The sequence below is a fragment of the Miniopterus natalensis genome, chromosome 4 (assembly GCF_054644295.1).
Source record: "Miniopterus natalensis isolate mMinNat1 chromosome 4, mMinNat1.hap1, whole genome shotgun sequence".
Classification (NCBI taxonomy): Eukaryota; Metazoa; Chordata; class Mammalia; order Chiroptera; family Miniopteridae; genus Miniopterus; species Miniopterus natalensis.
Window position 1 is genome coordinate 35,456,983 of NC_142084.1, and position 20,193 is coordinate 35,477,175.

General features: G+C 38.9%; 1 protein-coding gene across 1 annotated transcript in view; it reads right to left on the minus strand.

Annotated features, from left to right (window-relative positions):
* The window catches only part of SLC7A11 (solute carrier family 7 member 11), a 71,037-nt gene that overhangs the window by 12,025 nt on the left and 38,819 nt on the right, over window positions 1-20,193 (minus strand). The window contains exons 7-9 of the mRNA XM_016210200.2: window positions 3,405-3,528; window positions 1,414-1,517; window positions 91-187 (exon numbers count right to left, since the gene is read on the minus strand). Coding sequence (XP_016065686.2) covers window positions 91-187; window positions 1,414-1,517; window positions 3,405-3,528 — 325 coding nt within the window. The remainder of the gene's footprint in view (window positions 1-90; window positions 188-1,413; window positions 1,518-3,404; window positions 3,529-20,193) is intronic.

Below are 20,193 nucleotides of genomic sequence, written 5' to 3' on the forward strand. Positions count from 1 at the left end.
GTAAAGCACTCTCTGAAGTCTGGTGTGAAATCCGCTTTGCTAACCTGTTACTCGCGGTTACGTCTAGAGATACTTGTTAATATGCATTACCAAAACAATAACAGCTGGCAGAGGAGTGTGCTTGCGGACATGAATCATGGAGAGGATTTCTGGAAGGTGACCCTCTCGAGACGCAACATAGAATAACCTGATGGGAGAAAAACGGGGGTGGAGTTGACTGTGGAATTGATCATTGCAGAGGGAAAATCCCAGAAACCTATGAGAAAACATGCATCTTTTTCATCCCAAGTGGTTTGACATTTCTCAGGTGATTGTTTAGATTTCACTTTTCAGATAAGCTAGAGAACATCATGAGAAATCTGACTCAGAATTTTATAAAATCTGCCAGCATATGATGTTCTTCTTTGAGAAGAAACAGTAGCAACACCTGACTCAGCATAGCTCTCCCTACATGTGAATAGCTGAAGCTGAATTTAGCTCTAGGTTCCCAGTACTGTATGTGTGCTGTCCATCCAATCAAACCAACACACACACACACACACACACACACACACACACACACACACACACACCCCTCCCCCCACATGCACGCGTATACACACACTGTAAATATGAATAAAGGAAACCTCATATAAAATAGAGCTGGGAAGGCCTGAAGCGGGGGCTCAACAGAAGAAGCCTTCTTCACTACCCCAGCAGGAGAAAAGACAATTTCTCCTTGCCCAGCAGTGACCCAGCTGGTGAGAAGCCACAGTAGCCCTGAACTCTCACTCTCTTCCAATGGCCTTTCCATCAAAACCGCCCCTCCCGACGATCTCCTTTCCTCTATAAAAGCAAGGCCCTCTCCTTTGTTCTCAGGACGCGCCTACGGTTTTGCCATAGTTTGCACGTTCTGAATTGCGATTCCTCTGCTACTCCCGAAGAAACTCATTTTTCCGGTAAACAACTGGCTATTTTGTTTTTAAGGATGACAACACATCTAACATTCATATTTATCTGATTGCGTTTTAATCTTATATTAAAGCAAAAGGTACTTTTGCATCAAAGAAAGCAATAGGGATACAGATAGGGTGAGGCGGCGATTTCTGGTGTCTCTTATTTTACTTTTTTTCTTGTCACCTTTGGAGAAACAACAGATTTTATCACCAGAAATAAAATGCTGTTGTTAGACTCTGTAGACATACTATAAAAAAATGCCACATGCCCAGCTCCAGGCTCTGCTATGAGTAGAGGAGCAGTGCCCTCTAATGGGCAGAGTGAGACATGCTCTTGAGACTTGGACAAAGGCTTCAATCCTGCGTGTGCCTTTAAATACGACAGATTTGGAGGCACTATTTCTTTGTAAAATTATCCTGATCACATCCAATCTCAAAAACAGAGAATACATTTCGGAAAATGCTTGAACTCACTCACCTGGAGACAGCAAATACACCACCATTCATGGAGCCAAAGCAGGTGAGGGCCACAAAGATGGGAACCGCTAATGAGAAATTTCCCAGGAGCCTCTCAGCGAAGGTCTAGCGAAAGACAGAATGATGCAAATTAATGCTTTGCCAGAAAGTGGAATAAAATGAAGCAATTTATGCCAGACTCGCTCTATGACTTTCTATTAGCCCCGTGACACGTGTATGGTTCCTAAGCCTTCTCTTTGGTTAGGGTCAGACTAACTCTGCGGACAATAATCAGAATTACATACCGTGGCATTGCTTGTAGCTAAAAGGTGGGCAAAGGTCTAAAGAAGCACCTGGGCTCTACTTTCAAAAGGCAATGATCCATTTACCGAGTCTTTATCAACTATGGCCAAAATCTTGTATCATTCCGTAAATGGAAAAAAAAGCTCCTTTAGAAGAATTTCTGCTTTTGCAGACAGAAATCCTTTTGCACAATCTTCTCTTTAGCCTAGAAAGCCACATTTTGATCGTGAAGCACAAAATCTACACTGAGTAGCATGACAGCTACCGTTATGACATAAAAGCATGGCAAGAAAAAACACACTGGTGACTTAATCATTGATATCATATCTACGAGATGTTCTGAAAAATCTTTTGCCCAGAATAATCACAAGAGCTGAATCTCTGTTTATCGAATCAGTCCCTCCATCTCAATTATCTGGCAATTCCTTCTGTGGTTTCCTATAAAAAGCTAGACTACAAATACAAGTCCAAGGATATCAGGCCACAGAAAATACAAAAGTGCGGCAGGATAAACAAAGCTTCCGAAATTTCCTTTTATGCATGGCATAAAGGATGTATTTTCCAAAATAAAAAAAAAGATGTGGGATTCTTTACTTGTCCTTGATGCAGCTGGGGCTGTGTAATTATTGTACCACACAGCACTCAAGGAGTAAGTGCTGCCCTTTGGCCAGTAACATGAGCTGACTGACCCGACATCAGTAAGCTTTGTACATTTGGGCATCTGCTAGAACTTACAGCACTGGCCGAAGTCTTTTTCTCTTACAGTGAACTCGTATGTAGGTTCACGTGAAATGAGATCATTTGTTCACCGTGGATGCCGCTGATATGAGGTAATAGTGACTATTTTTAAAGGAACTGACAGCTAATGATTGGAAGTTATTTTTTTCCCCTTCATTTTTATAAGGTCATGAATGAAGGCTCTCTTACTACCTGTTTTTATACAAAATAAAAGTATGTGTCAGAGAATAACAGTCTCACAGCATGATCTTTGGGAGCAAAGTTGGTCCTGAAGTCTCAAAAATTTAGAAAATGTAAAATTATGAGTATCCACTTCTTAGAGAGCATCTTTAATATTCTGAGTACTATAGCAAAGATATCAGTTTAACTTTAAATAACTCAGTATTCCCCCAAATTAATAATATCCCATGACTAGTATTCAAAAGGATATACTAAACATATATATATATATATATATATATATATATATATAGAGAGAGAGAGAGAGAGAGAGAGAGAGAGAGAGAGAGAGTCAACTTGGAAATTCTTAAAGTGGTACTTTGGGGAAAATATCTGAAAAATTAGCATTTCACAAGTTTACAAACAAGAAAGAGTGCACAATAAATTACAATTTGCATACCCCAAAACTGCATTCTTTTAAATCCAGTAACTGCCCACCTGTCCTTAAAGACATGTTGGAAGGATAACGCCTTCTATTCGATGTGTACATGTGTAAATGTGTTTTCAAACATGTACATGCGGAAACATTTTACATGAAATTAATGCTACAGAGAAATCATATGGGATTTTAGCTGTATCAGTTAAATGGAATATGCTAAGGTATGTTCTAAATTTTTTAAAATACTGATTATCATTCGGGTCAAGAAAAGATTACTGAATTTCAAAACCCTTTTCTCTTGGAAGGAACTACTATAAAATTGCATCAACTCATTAACCTAAATTCAAATTGGCATTTCCCCAACTTGGACTTACCACTGCCACTGCGTTTGAAAGCAAGAGCTCTTCAGCGCTAATGGTCGTAAAGTAGGCCACATTCGTTAGCACATAGCCCACGGTGACGATGGCCATGGATATACATATGGCAAGGGGGATGTTTCTGAAATGCACGAAGGAATCGCTCATTAGTCATCTTGTGTTAGGCATCTACTGAAACCAAAGAAGATAGGCTAATTCAAACAAAAAAATTAAATGGTGCTTATGATAATTACAGGCTCTGTTGGGTATGCATGAACATTTCACTGGGGTGAGGTACCACGCATTCCTTTGCAATGTAATAAGGTCCAGGGGCAGATACTGCAGATACTTCAGTTGTCTTGTCTCCTGCTCTACCCCAGACGAGATGGGTCTGTCCCATTCCCGTACCCCATAAACGCTACAGCAATGCTTCTCAAACTGGAGCATGCACCCCCTGGAAGGCTTGTTGAAACAGACTGCTGAGCTCAGCGCAGTTTCTGATTCAGTAGGCTTTGCATTTCTCACAAGTTCCTGGGTGATTCTGATGCTGCTGGCCAGGGGGCCACACTTTGAGAACCATTGTCCTCTATATCTTTCTAATATTAACTCACTGCCTTGACACTTCTCTGATAGCAGTCCCCCCAAAGGTCTTTCACATTCAGGGGATTTTCCCCTTCAGTAGCTTCACTTACCAGCAAAGAATACTTCCAAAGTACTTTTGGAAACATGAGAGTAGGATATAACTACCTTTCTAAATGATGGGAATAATACTTTTGTATATCATATGAAAAGCACAGAAGGGCTCACAATAATGACTTTGCATGGTCCTGCAGCGAGTTCAAAGGAAGCTTAAGATCATGAATGTCTATTAAAGCAACAGCGCAGATAAAGCCGTGAAATTCAAGGTGATGTGCTGTGAAGTACATATGACCGGACAGTGCTGACACCATGCGGCATCAAGAAATACCAAGCACCAGTGCGATGTTATGTCTTCATTTAGTGCACTGGGGAAGCCAGGAAGTTACTGACCCTAATAATTTGATTCCATGTTACCGATGCACATTACTTGCTTAACATAATCACCTCTTCAGACTCTTTCCAGTTCAAGCAACTTAAACCTTCAGCTCCCTGCCTAAAGCCTGATGGGTTTTCTTAGCCATAGAGCTTATCAACCCTCATGGAGACTTAACCCTGCCAGTGCCACTCATGAAGACCTCAATAATTTCTTCCAAGTTGAAACTACAGTTCAGAACCAGGAACAAAGGGAGAGGGCGGGAGGCCCAGCCTGCCTCCCTCCCCAAGCTGGGCGTGTTTCAGCGCGCAAAGTCCCAGCTCATTATGCTGCACAGTGCTGTGGGGAACTGGCAAACCTGGCCAGCCAGCCCCTGCCATTCATTATGCTGCTTGGAGCCTGACGCTCCCCTGATCCCCAAAGCCTTAAGCCTTGATGAAGAAACACATTGACCTCTCAATCCTGGCATCCTGGTAGGAAAGGAGCAGATGTTCCCTTTCCCCAGTGTGGAGAGGGTCCTGGGGAATTTTCTCTTAGCACCGTAATATGCCTTGCTAGCTGTGATCGATAGATGCTAAATTTAAGCAAAGGAAATCACCCGGCCAATTAAATACAAAAGAGTGAATGGCACAAGGCAAATTAAAGAAGAATTCTGTTTCTTTGAAAGAAGGGTTACATGGAAATGCAAGGGGGGATGAAGGCGAACGTGAAGGTCTATAGGCAGCCTGTCAGTCACTCACTGTATTACTGTAAACTCCAATCCTTTCAGCTTTATAATATCGCCAAATGGGATGTTAAGTCCTTTCCATGGAGGAGAGAAACAGGGAGAGGGGGAGAGAGAGACTCTCTATTCCTTGCAAAAATAGCATGAAGAAATGAAATCAAGAAATGAAAAGGCTCTGGTCATAAAAATTGAGGTAACTTATGGTTAAATGCAGTGATGTAGCCTAACCCGCCCAGGACGGGTAGTCCTGTCTCATCAAATGAGCCTGTAAAACAGTCGAGAGAAGTCAGTCTTGAACTTGGGCTGTGGGCTCCCAGCATGGAAGCCAGAACACCAGCCTCCCCCTGTTTCCTGCCTGGAGATTATGGTCCTTCTGAGGAGAGTTTTCTAAATTGATTTTAGCAAAAGGGGTCCTTAAAAAATAAAAAACCTAACCTTTCAGGTTTTTCCTTTTTTTCCTCAGCTTGTCAATAACAAAAACAACACTAGCAGCTGCTGCCATTTATGTGGTGTCTGTTATGCGCCCAACATTTTATTGGGTACTTTACATATTTGCCTCATTTTATCCTTGGGAAATCCTGCAGGTTGGAAACATCATCACCATTTTATCTATGAGGAAATGAGGTCTTAGAGAATTTAAATAAGCGTTCAAGGAGACACAGCTGGTAAGTGGAAACGCGGAATTCAGCTGCAGATCTCGCCTACCTTGAAGTCCAAGCATTTTAACCACCAACGTGTACTCTCCGACTCCCGCATGCGGGTCTTCGCATGCTATCACTTTCCGAGAAATCGTAATTGCTGACTATAATGTTTGCTGGAGAGCTCTTATCAAGGCTGTGTTTCTCATGCAGTCACTGAAAAATGCAGCTTCATCTACTATAAAGGAGGGGGAAATCCTTATTCCATGATTTTTATAGTTTTTCTGTGTAACATGAACTGTAATGTATAGCTTCACTATTTAGAAAGTAGATTTTCTTTCTTTTTTTCTATTTAAAAGACAACAGAGGCTAATTTAATTAATTTCCCTAGAAGACTTTTGTAAAAAAGGAGGAAAAGTAAGCATGCTTATCAGATAAACCAAACTAGATTAACAATTTTACTATCTAGTGATTAGAGGGGAAAAATCAAAGGAGCTTAAAATATAGGACAAGAGAAAGGGGTCTAATGGAGCTGCAGTTCCTAACATGCCTAGTAAGTCCTCTCTAGTTAAATTAAGCCCCCGAAGTTGGAGGGGTTGGGGCAAAATAGCCCCTCTCTTCTGTCCTGAGGTTCTATTTCACCTGGACAAAGGGAGGGGGAGAGGGGATCGTGGCTGCCTTGAGATAAACAGCAATCAGTTACAAGGGAAAGGGAATTGGTTGACTTGTTCCGAAGGGCTTGGCACCAGTGGTTAACTCCTGGGTTTCAAGCGTCAAAGCTTAAGAGCTGCTGGGTGAGCTGATAAAAGCTATTAGGCCATGCCACAGCATCTTTCCGGAGACTTTAGATGCAGAGGGCAGATAAGCATGGTTGTAACTCAAGATTAAAGCAAATGGCACATGATAATAAAAGGAATTAAAGGAACTGCTAGTCCACTGATATTTCACAGCTTCTTTGTGACTGGGAGGCAGCCACTAATTCTAAGGGCAGTAAAGCCATGGTCTTTAAGCTGAATAAAAATGACTCACACCTATGAGGTCTCCTCTTTCTCTAGTATTTGTGAATGTTTGTTAAGATTAACACAATACAAATGTATTGAAAAGAGTTGCTTAATCCCTAAGAGTTCTTTGTCGTTATAGTCCTTTCAAGTAACAGGCATTAAGTACGTGAGAATCATATTTTTCATTAGTCACAAATGGTCTTCAATCGAAAGGTCTTGAGTAGTCTTCTTATTGGTTTATCTTAAATTGGTGCCTATAACCTGTCTATGTCAAGAGATATCTATGGATAAATACTTGTTTCATTCAAAATTATTACACGAAAGTCTGGAACAATTGCTTTGAAGCACTTTCATTCTAAGAGATAGACCTCTCCAGGAATCCAAATGGTACCAGCAGTAATGGCTCATAGTTTACATTTGTATAGTCTTCAAAGCACTCACAAATATATTCAAACATACACATCAATTCAAATCCTTTCTGGAATGAGCTAGAGTATGAACAATTAATAAAAAAAATTCTCAACAAACCATTGAAATAGGAGGTAATACCCCCATTTTCAAACAAGGGAACCAAGACTCAGAGGGGCTAGGTGACATGGTCAAAGTCACAAAAGCAGTCAATGGAAGGGCTGGAACGTGAACCCAGGTCTTCCAGCTCCAAGCTCCAAATCCATGATATATCTGATCATATCATGGCTGCGTCGTGCCTACTTTAACTCTATCTACAAGGTCCCTAGGACTCTTACATGCTGACAAACGTATTATATTTTATATAAATGACACAAATATCAGATTGTTACAATGTGACACATTTTAAATCCAGACTATTTTTTGACAGCAAATAGTCGTCACAAATACATACGCATGCAGCATGGGTTGCACTTTTTAATATGCTTTGGAGCTATAATAGACCATCAGAAATAATCATTGTTCGCAGGACTTCATGTTGGCTAAAAAGACTCTCGCTATGACAACAGTGAGTCAACCAGGCTTGATTCTCCAGAGAGTTGGGCACACCTGAAAGTTACAGGGATATCTGATATGCAGACCACACGAGTAATCCCATCATCATTTGAATTTAGGATATTACTAAAATTGTTTTATGACTTGAACAAAACCCTCTGAGATTTGTGTGAACCAAAATAAGTTCCACACAATCCCCTGTGTTGAATACACACAATGGAGACCATAGAGCTCACTGATCCCGGGGCATCTGAAACTGTCTTTGAGCCATGGGGCTGGGCATGATGACAGTTCTAGTAAAACCTACTCTTGGGTATTTGTGTGTTCTGGAATATTTTAAGGCAAGTAGTTGATGCTTCACATTTTCTATTTAAAAATCATTAATATTTTAACACATGTCTTTGGCATTCAGGAAAAAAGGAGGGAGGAATAAAAGGAAGGATTCAGAAGGGCAAGAAAATGGCAAACTTCTTAATATGTGAGATACAAAATAACGGAAAACAGGGTTTTACAAAGTATTTTTCCATTCTGTTAGTAAACTAGGGACTATTTGGTTATATAATTAAAATGTAACTGTGATTCGTCTCAACATAAAGTATTTAAAATTACATTAAGCATCTTTTAATTCCAAGTGTTCATTTTAGAACCATACTTACTTCACATTTTCTTTGTAATGACCCAAAAGAGACCTTGAATGCTTTTCTTTAGATCTGACCCAGAAATTACTCAAGAACCTCTCTTTTTGGTTTACAACTATTTTTTGCAGAATTACTTTTGATTTTATTACCACTGCTGTCAATTTTATCTCACTCCTCAAACTTCAGTCATGTGTTACCAACAAAAAGATAAAGGATATCTCAAAGAAAATTGATGTATATTTTTCACTCACATGATTTTTCCTCTATACATTTTTACATATCTTCCCTGAGTCTTGCTCATTCCAAACTCTCCAGAGACCCCTAGAAATGGAGTTATCCTATTTGGCTATGTGATTTTTAATATATTTTTTAGCAGGGATCGAATTACAAATAAGTGTTCTTGATAGCTTTCAGGACTTGAAACAATTAGGTTACAGATGGCTGGAATTATCCGAATCACTTTATGTGCTTTCAGTGATTCTGCCTCATTGTCGTTTAGTGCTATCACTATATCTTTGTCACCCACCATGCGTGGGAATTGGGCTGTTAATAACATTTGAAAAGGAATGCACTTGAGGAGACACGGCAAGTTGTTGCGGAGATGGCGTGGGTTGTACTGAAAGGAAAAAAACATAGCGAAAGAGGAAGAATGCATTCAATACACCTATTTATAAATGTCCTTAAAGGTCCATGGTTCATGTTCTAACTTAATGACAATTTCTGGGCCCAGGCGGAACACAGTGATGTGACAAGCAGATTGTCACATAAAGGTACACAGTGATCCCACTGGTTTCAAGCATTAAACACCTGCCCTCTGGTTCTTACAGTATCACGAAGGCTATGGTGGTTTTCACTGAGACATTTTACATTTCAGTACCACTGATGTCTAATCTAAATCTCACCATTCTCCACTGTCCACAGATGAAGAACTCCATAGACAAAAAGAGAAGACAGAGAGACCTGTAGGGAGATGTAAGAAATGAACAGACACAGATTAAAAGACTGTAGGGCTGAAGGAGGCTCCTGGAAAAAAGTACATGGACACATAAAGGAAGGAGAAAGGTGCAGCAAAACCACATGGCAAAATGAACTAAGACTTACAATTCAGGAACAGGGTGATGAGCAGTTGAAAGCGTTAGTATGAGCATTTTTATCCCTTAAAATACTTAATTTTTTAATCCTACTATTAGAATAAGTTCATGCCTAAATAGAATTATTCAGCAAAATGTAGCGTGAGAGTAAATTTTCATTTGCTTGCATTTCCTACAAGTAAAAAATTTGCATTGTCTGCATCTCATTTTTTCTCATATTCAAAAGATTTAGAGTGTGTCTTCCAGATATATTAACAGTTATCTATATTTATCATGGGTAAACCAAGATATTAGTAGGCAAGTTTGAGTGCACAAAATAATGTTTCCAATAAAATGTTAGCAATTAAATAACTGACATTGAATATTTTAATAACAATAAGTTAAGTTTCACACTAATGTTCAACGTTTATTTTTGTTACATCATTTTTAAAATATACCTCATAAATTTTCATTATTCTCCTCAGGATTTGATCTAAAGTACACCAAGGTAATGCAACATCTCAGGGAACCATTTTTTTATAACGGAGTTCCTGAGATTCTGAAGATGTATGGCTGAGACCACTGACTACTCACCACGGTTCTGTGCTCCTCTTTCCAAAGTAGAAGTTACTCCTGAGAAGCAGCAGATACCACATTCCCCAGACTCTCATTTCTAGGTGGGAACGTGACTCATTCTCGTGTGTCAATTAATGTGGCATTCAAAGGCATTCGTGTGGTTAAGAAGTGGGTTGTCTTGTCACCCCACCTTGCTAACTGACAGCTACAGAGTGGCAAAGCCACAGGAATCTAGGTCACAGAATCAACCTGTGGAAGAAATCCCACCAGCCAGCCAGGGACGCCAACAGTGGATGACTGTTACTTAAGTTCAAAATTAAACTTTTATTTTCATTTTATTTTATTTTTCAAAATGTATCATTATTGTTGAAAGTATCACAGATGTCTCTGTCTTTCCCCCATTGATCCCCTCCACCCTGCACCTGTCCCCCCACCCCCAGGTTAAAAGCCATAGAAAATGTGTGGTTTGCTCGTTAGAGCAGCTGGCATCACCCTAACTAATAAAACAATGAAGGGCTTCATTATATCAAGACTTTTTGTAAATCTCAATTAATTGGTTTATATAAGACTTAAAATGGGTCCTATATTATATTATTTGTTTTATAAGAGACCAGTATATGATATAAAATTCTTAAAATAATGTCTCAAATGACAAAATCAAATAAAAACATTTGCATCTAAAAAAGCTAGGGTAGTGAAAAATTTATTATTCAAACTTCCCAGAAACAGAGCGAAGAGAGAGGCCATTGTCCATGACTGTGAAATATAAACGCTCCTGCATGCCTGACAACTCCCACCAATGCAACAAAGGTCAAAGCACAATGCCCCTTGTTTTGCCCAAGGACGCATAATAAGACAATACGATGTTAAATTAATACACTAAAAACAAGACAGCATAAAATACATATGCTCACTTTGACACAGTAAATGGGAACTGGAGTAAAAATTCCCTCAGGCCATAAACATGTACCTTAGAAGGAACTGATAACACTTCTACACACACATAAATCAGGTCGTCACATTTTTTCCTGACCAGCACACAATAGGAAATGGGACAGGTAAACACGGGGACAGTCATCCATGACAAATGAACCACTGCTTCTGCCACCAAGAATTGACCCAATACTTCTGACCACAATGATGAGTCTAATTATTAGTAATCATTTCAGTCTGATATCTGGTGGTGAAGTAGATAACTGGCTTTCCAATTGGGTGCTCTGGGAATCGAAACAGAAAATGGACAACTGGCCCAGCCAGGGTGGCTCCGTTGATTGAGCATGATCCTGTGCACAGAAAGGTTGCCAGTCGATCCCCAGTCAGGGCACACACGTACTTGGGTTGCAGGTTTGATCCTCGGTTGGGGCGAGCACGGAAGGCAACAGATAGAGGTTTCTTTCTTACATCGATCTTTCTCTCTCTCCCTTTCCCTAAACATGTCTCGGGTGAGGTTTTTTTTTAAAAAAGGGGCAATTGATAGGATTAGACTACTCTGTTTTCACTCACCTCAACCAGATCAGTCCTCTTTACTTGTTTTATCTATTAATATTCTGCCAGACAACTGAAGTAATCCAATGCTTTCAAAGAGTTTTAAAATGACTGCTCTAGCCAGGCCGGGCGTGGCTCAGCGGTTGAGAGTCGACCTAGAATCCAGGCGATCGGGGCTCAATTCCCGGTCAGGGCACATGCCCGGGTTGTGGGCTCAATCAATGACTCTCTCATCATTGATGTTTCTGTCTCTCTCTCTCCCTCTCCTTTCCTCTCTCTGAAATCAATAAAGATATATTTAAAAAATAATAATAATAAAATAAAATAAAATGACTGCTCTAGATTCTACAAGTCAAATTATGTCTTTAGATCATTTTTGGACCCAATGATGGCTTCCTAGAGGATTAAAAATATGTGAACTGGTTTTATAAAGGGTTTATATGTGAATTATTATTAGGTATTTACGTATATATTTGACCCTATGACGTTGAAAATAATTTTTCAATGTAACAAATTCCTATTATACTCTTAGGGTAATTGAGGGGAAAATTCTTAGTAGGAAAACTATGAAGGGATAGGAGTGCCAATAGCTATGGCCTGGCTTTAGTCAAAGAGGTAAATCCACATGGCAGGGCCACAGAGAACATGACACAGTGGCTGAATGGAGCAGTAGAGAAAAGCAAAGATGAGAAGAAATAGAGTTGATGGGCTAAGCACCCTGCCAGTTTAAAGAGATGATATGTCATCGTCAAAAACTGTGATAGTGAAGGCTTGTGATTAGAACAGTTGACAGCTCCCTGAAAAGGTCACAAAGGCCCAGGGAATGGCAGATCCTCCTGGAAGTCCTCCCTCTCCTCTCCTCAGGCTGTCCATTTACAAAGATTCATATTCCCAGTAGAAATGGAAATGTTGTGATCTTTCATCTTTCAGCTCAAACGTTAAATCTTTTGAAAAATAAGCTTTTGTGCCTTCATTTTATATTTATTATGCCTTTTCTTAGACTACAAAGATTCACAGGCAAACCTCTCTCCAGGGATAATTTCTTCAAGTCACTCACAGGGTGCAATGGCTGAGGAACTGTTTGTCCTGGGGAAGCAGAGGTGACCCTTAGATACACCCATCACTTAATTTCCTTTCTCTTCCACATTTTCCCTCAGCCCCATCATTACCCAATTACAACCTTACAACAAAGAAAAAAATTTTATATACCATCCCAAGTGTAAATTTTCTTTTTGCAACTTGTTTTCTCTGGAGTTTTACCTTTGACATTTGCTTTAACTGATTTCAGAGAATTTTGAAAAACTCCCTGGACGGCAACCTGAAGGCTGGGTCTAGTCATGTCCCAGTCACTAGCAGGAACACAGGAGATCACTGGGTCTCTGTGGGCTTAAACATCCTCACCAGTTGAAAGAGGTGTTGAATTAATGAAATCTAAAGTGCATTTCAGTTAAAAGTTCACTATTCGATCCCTTCAGCAAATAAAGGGAATCCATAAAAATTGTTTAACAGAATACTTTGAAAAGTCAGTGGAGCACTTGTTCATCTATCAGAGCCTCCTAAGGAAATTTCTGCCTCTGCCTTGTCCTGCCAATCAGAGGAGAGAACAGGATGCCAGCTTTACGGTCTTTTTTCCGGTGTCCTGAAGATTACGATTCTCTCTTCAACCAGGAACACCAGCGCATTAAATCACCTCCCATCACTACAACTTCAAAGTGTCAGCCTGGCTGAAAAATATCGATCATTACAGAAGATCACATAAAGGAGAAGTGCTCTGTCCACTCTTCCAGATTCTAAAATGGGGTCTGGAGACCAAGTCAGGCCTCCAAAAGGCCACATACCTGGAGCATATTATCATAAACGCTCGTGGGCTGTCTTTACAAGCTGCTGTATTTTATTTATACGTTTAAAATTTTATTGCAAACAAATTTTTAAAATTCATCTGAATTTCAGGAGGGCATTTCTACTAATATTATTAAGGATACTGTCATTTACAGTCTTTCAAAGTCCTTTACATAGAGTTCACTCATTTAACCAATGTCTATCAAATATCTTCTTTATGCTAGGCATGTTATAAGTAAAAGGCATAAAGATAACAACCACAACAAAAAATTCATTCTCTCATGGAATCTAAAATTCAAACAGGATAAGCTGCGCAGGGCCCTCTCCCTGGAACACAGTTTTCCTGCCACCCCTGGGTCCTCCCATGATCACCTCAGTCTTGCCAGGTAGTCTCAGATCAAAGTCTCCCCCTCAGAGAAATCTTCCCTCCTTTGTCTAAGGACATTCCCCACCCCAGTATTCCCCATTCCCTACTATTTTTAATGAGAAAAAGATAAACAAACAATTCATCTTCTAACTCCTGCCTTTTCAAATATCTTCATTTATGTATACATACTCACCAAATTCTACAAACAAGGTAAGGCCATTTACTGAGCATTATGAAGTGCCCTCAAAGCATTTGCTCTAAATCTCTAGTGCAAACATTTTTGAGTGGGGTGGCCAGGACTATTTGTCACCCAGCTTTTTAGGTAGCTTGTTACCAGATCGGGAAAGAGTTGTTGGCCTCCTTAGCCTCTGTTATTTTTGCTTATTTGTTTGTTTTACCAACCTCTTATTTCTAAGACGTGTCCTAAAAGAAATGGTTCATTAAAACAGAGTGATGAGATAACTACTTTAGAAGATATAACTTGGGATTTTTAAAAACCACACAATTAAAATAAAAGCTTGCTTCCAACAGTGATGGGAAGACTTGCAAAACTTAACCATATTTAAATAATTTCAACCAAACCAAGCTATCATTTTAATGAGAAAAAAAACTCCTCTTACATTATTTTCACAGCCCTGAGATAAATCTGTACAAACCTCCCCAAAGAAGACTTAAAAAAAATTGGAAGCAGTGAAGAGGAAAAATAAAAATAAATAAATAAAAAAGCAAAGAGGCAACTTTAACAGAGAAAAGAAATGTTTATCCCATCAAATGCTCATGTGAATTGTAAATTATTAAATCTCTAAGAACACTTGATTTATGAACAGGATAACAGCCCCTAGCCAAAATCATTTTTAATAAAAAGCAGGAAAGCTCCTGAAGTTCATCTCAGATTTAATATCAAACACAGCAGCCACTCATGAACATTTCCCATAAAACAGGACACAGCACGACATAATCAGTGGGCAGCCATCAGTGGGGAGTCAGCAGTACAAACAAACAGGGTGTCAGAACCATGGAAGGGATCAGGCCTCACAATCTGGAGGAAGCAGCAATGGAAATGGACCATGGACTGAAATGATGTCACCAAGGAAGGGTAGGGGCCCAAGAAAGACTCACTTCCGAATATACTACAGCAGGTGGCTCCCACTCTTGGTCAAAATATTGAGCTTCCTGAATGACTGCTGGATTTGAAACAGCAACACAACTGTGTTTTATGTTGATTTTTATACATAAATTTAGAATATACCAAGTGAATTGGAGCCACCATGAGAAAACAAGGGCTAGTAATGAAATAATCTAACATTGCTGTTAGATGGGCCAGGTACAGAAACCCAAGTACAGAAACACTAGGGCAGGAAGTCCCGATGCCCAGCAAGGGGCAAAACTGAGAAAACAAGAACCTTGTCCCCAGGATAACCTATCCTCCCTTAGCATATCGCCGGTCATGCAGTTTAGACCCTCTGAGCATTTCCTCACTAATGATAACATCTAGGCCTCAATTTTATTTCAGCTCCAGGCCCAGAAAAGCAGCAAAACCAGACAAGTGGTGCTGTGGCTGCCTCAGGACCAGCTACATTGACTAATGACTGCCCCTCACCCCCAGCCCAAAGATTACCCCTGGAAAGCTGATGAATATCCTGTTAAGACACTCCCCTGAGACCTCCCCTAAGGTTTCCACCTGCAAGAAAGAGGTAAATAAGCTCAGGACAAAGGAGCCAGTGTGCACTATCCACCAGGGGAGCAGGCCTGTGCCATCTCCATCCCCCTTCTTCCCTCTGAGGGGGACCCCATGAGACTTTCAACCAGGGGAGCAATGGGCAGCAGCAGCTAGTTCCGGGCTTACCCCCTAAACCTGTCTCCAAGGCCCCCATCTCTCCGACTTCCCAGGGAGCCAAAGCAGCCCAGCCTGGGCTCTCCTGTTGCTTCTTCTATGGCCTTCCTTGTTTCACTGTCCCAAGTATATTTTTCCTGCCATCATGGACCCAATACCCTTTGACTCAGTGCTGTGTAGCCCTTCCCTTTGGGTCTCTCCAGTCTCCATCCCCTTTCCTTAAATAAATCCAAGTTTTCTTTATCCATCATTTGAGATGGCTATTTAGCCTGCCCGTGCACCAGCAACTGACCCTTAACCTTTCATTTGCCTTCCTCATTTTGTAAGAAGAGTAGGAAACATCTAAGAGATGCATTAAAAACATGATTCAAATATTTTCCAACAGATATTTGGTCCAAAGATAAGAAGGATGTCAAGAAAAAAAAGTTCTTATTCTTTCTAATATATGTGCTAAGGAACTGTGTGAATTACCCTATTTATAACCTATGGGACAAAGGATTATTTCTCAGAGATACAAATAAATTAGTTGGATACATATATAACAACCAGATTCACTCATGTTTAACGCCTTATAGGGCAGTTTCAACAATAATAAGGATCATAAAAAATAATTTTTGCATCTTTCCATTGATATTTCCATTAATATCTTGGCATTTTGTGTAAAATATTCTGGAAAGTAGAAAATCATTATAAAAGGTGCTCTAATGGTAGAGTTCAGGGGTTTAAAAAAAAAAGAGGCCAAAAGGGTAAAAGAGTAAGACTAATGTTATTGGCAGCTACCTTGTAGGTGACTTGAATTAGCTACTATTTTTTTAAATCTGAAGAAAAAGAAGGAACCGACTTAATAACTAACCACAGTACTCAAGAGAAATTCCTGGACTATAGAGGATTTAGCTGTGCATATAGAATATATATTTATATAACACAGATTATATTATGAGATAATACAACCAAAATACCTTAAAAATGATGAGCATTCTATTTCAAAGCACCATACAGATTATTTCCTGATGCATGAAAAGCTAAACATAGAAACGGCCTTCCTACAAGTATAAGTTATACTCAGTGTTGATTTATTGGGAGAAAGAGTAATAATCAATACCACCTTTCCCCCAGATAAGAAAAGAGATGAAAACTTCTAATAATAAAAAGTGTATAACGATTGGCTGATATATCAATAGAAAAGATAAGCGAACAGAGTGCCTTGAAAAACAACTTAGTTTAAAACATAAAAACTTAGTATAGAACATAATGACAAATGTCATAATTTAGAATGTATTATAAACTAGTAAAAAATATCATAAACTAAGGGGTGATATGAGTTTTCAACAAATGCTGGAATATTGGGAAATATGGAGGAACATCAAGAGCCTACATGGAATTATGCTAAAAGAAATCCATTCCAGAGTAGCAAAAACGTTGGACATAAGAAGAAATCAGGAAAAAACCAACAGAAAATCCAAGTGAGATCTTTAAATGATCTAGGGGTGCAGTAATATTTATGATATAAAAGCAATATACAGAATTTAAAAACACACAATTACATTTAAATGGGGTTAAATTTAAATATTTAGCATATTAGATGGCTATATTTAAATTCAAAGTTATAAAGCTGAATCATAAAGAAAATTAAGTTACTTGAAAATGTATGACAAAATTTTTGCAAAAAATATTATAAAGAATTAGTACCCATAATATACAAAGAATTCTGCTGAATCACAAATATTCACGCCCGCAAATGGCAAGCAACCACATACAACTATTAAACATGGGGAAGTACTAAGCCTCCTGCGTGATAAAAAATGTAATTTAAAACAATGAGGTGTAATTTCTGCTTTTCAATTAACAAAGAATTTTGTAAATAATGACACTCAGTGCTGATGAAGCATTCTTAACTATAGCTATTGTGAGAGGAAACTGATATACCCACTCTGGAAAGCAACTTGGTCATACAAAAAGAGAGTTTTTATAAGTTCATTGTCTTTGATATAGTAACTCTCTTCTAGCAATCTTCCTAAGAAAATAATTGAATATGTACAAGGATTTATATATTAAGTATATAACACAGCATTATTAAACTAAGAAAAATTAAAAACATTTTCAATACCTAACAGGAAATGAGTAAATATTGGTACACCTACCCAATGAAACACTGTACCACCATTAAAAATGGTACTTACTAAGACTTTAAAGATCTAGGAAAATGAAATGAAATGACATTAAGGGGAAAAAAGCAGGATAGATCTGAATGAATAGAAAGAACTAAAGCTGAGCTGAGATACAGCAAATCTAGGTGGCAGGGAAGACTTCACGGTGACTTCAAGCTGCTGGGGATACAGCAATGAATGACACAGATGAGTCTCTGGTCCTCATAGGTGAGACAGACAATAAACAAACAAGTATATTATATAATGCCAAGGTGATAAAGAAAAATGCATGTGTACATTTATCTTAAGTACTATAATGCAATACACACATGCGTGCCACTGTTACACACACACACACACACACACACACACACACACACACACACACACAGAGGAAAACACCAAAATGCCAAAATAACAACAGGGAGGGCTTTGATGTGACTATGAGATGATAGGTGGTTTTAATTTTCTTCTACATATGTTTCGGCACTTGAAATTTGACCATCTACTATTATTAAAATAAAGGGGAAAAGGCTACATATTGTTATTGAAAATACATTCCACATATATAAATGAAAATCATTACATTTTGCTTTGACATTTTGTTACTAGGGTACAGCATACATAAATTTTGTTGTCGTTCCTTTCTATCACTTGACTGACTCGATCATTTGACCACAACTACTAGGTGGAGATTTGTGTTCTAGCCATTTAAGAATGGAATAAACAAGCTGTGCCTGTTAGGAGAAATATGGGAACAAAGGAAATCAGGATATCTTGTGGTTCTTGGTGCCCCTGAATCGGAGGTGTGCAGTGGGGGGCGGGGCTCAGAGGTGAAGGTGTTTGGCCAGGAGTTGCTATGGAAATGGCAACAACAGGAACAGTATTTACATATCTTTTGGGGAACTGGAAACTCCCGCTCTGCCCAGTCACAGGCTTGCACCCCACATAAGATGGTTTGAAAAGCACCTAAGAACCAAAACTGAAGCTTCCTCCCCACTGCCCTTCAGAGTTCAGGCTGTGGCTTGGCATAAAGATAAACGTCTCCAAGATCCAGAGATGGACATCAGAGATCAATTTGCAGTTGCATTCTCCCAAAGTTCCCAACTTGATCACCTCTCCTTGCTAAGTGTCACAGCAATATGGGGATCAAAGAGCCAAACACTTACATACACTTATGATGCATTTAACCTTTCTTGCACCAGACCCCAGGCAGCTACAAAACAGTATTTTAAAATCATGACCTCCTCTTGCTATCTATCTCACTCATTTCTTTTGTCATCTTCTAGCTCGAAACAAAGCTAATCGTGTCTTCTATATCAATTTCTCTTTTGCTTGCCTCAGGCCAGAATATAGGAAGTGAGATTTTGATTGTTTGACAAGACCAATACAGAAAGAGTAGATATTGCCCCCCAAAGAGATATCAGAACTATTTTAAGAGCCAGTACATCTGTAAAGATGTTAGAGAAAATAAAAAGCAGTTATTTCTTGATAATATTCTATCATTTTAGCTTTCCTAATCATAAAGCTTCTGTTTTAATCTTGTAACCAATGACCTTCAATGAACAACCTGGAATAAATTAATTAATAACGCTAGCCTTGACCCCTTCCATTATGTGCTTAAATAACAGCTTTAGAAAGTTGAATGCAGGCAAATGTTAATGCTTTTACACATTTTTAAAAGCAGTCTTGTTCTAGTCTCAAATGACATACAGGTCACTCCTAATGATTCCATTCTTCCTCCAGCTAATTTCAAGGCTACAATCTTGCCATATCCACCTCTCTTAGATTTGTATTCAACAACACTAACTGTTTGGAAAGAAGACTAGAAAGGAATCGGGATTTTAACTTGTAAATATAGACAAATCAATCCATCTCTACGACCTCAATTTTTTATCTTTACAATGAAAGGGTTGGATAATTTGAGGTCTACTTCTAACATCCCAGGCCTTTGTGATCTCAAAGTCAAGTTCATTGTGTTTTTAATTGTGACAGTGAATTAGACTAATAAACTTGGCCAGCCATGCTAATGTGGGAAGGAAAGAAGGGAAATGTGTGCAGAACTATTTGTATACACAGGTCACATAAAATTCAAACAATTTACAGGCATTATCATATCGTTTTCTGTCTATTCCTGAGAGAATGACCATGATGGTAGAATGTCAGGGAAGACGGAGAAATGGCATCATGAAAGACACTTTGGAGGCACTGAAACATAAGATGTCTATAAAAAGCACTGTATGCTGGGCAGTCTACCAGGGTCAAGAAATGGCTGCTGATAAAATCATGCATTATAATTTTCAGTCTCTTTCTCATTATGTGTTATATATTTAATAAGCTTTCAGTTTTTCACTTATTATAAAATATTAGTGCTATGCCATAGACTTCATTTCATAAACTATTTTCCATATAATATTGTACACCCTACTATATAAAACAGTGGCGTTGGTATTTGACCACCAAATGCTCAGCTGATACGTATATTATTGAATATTGTTAAGCTTTTGTCATAG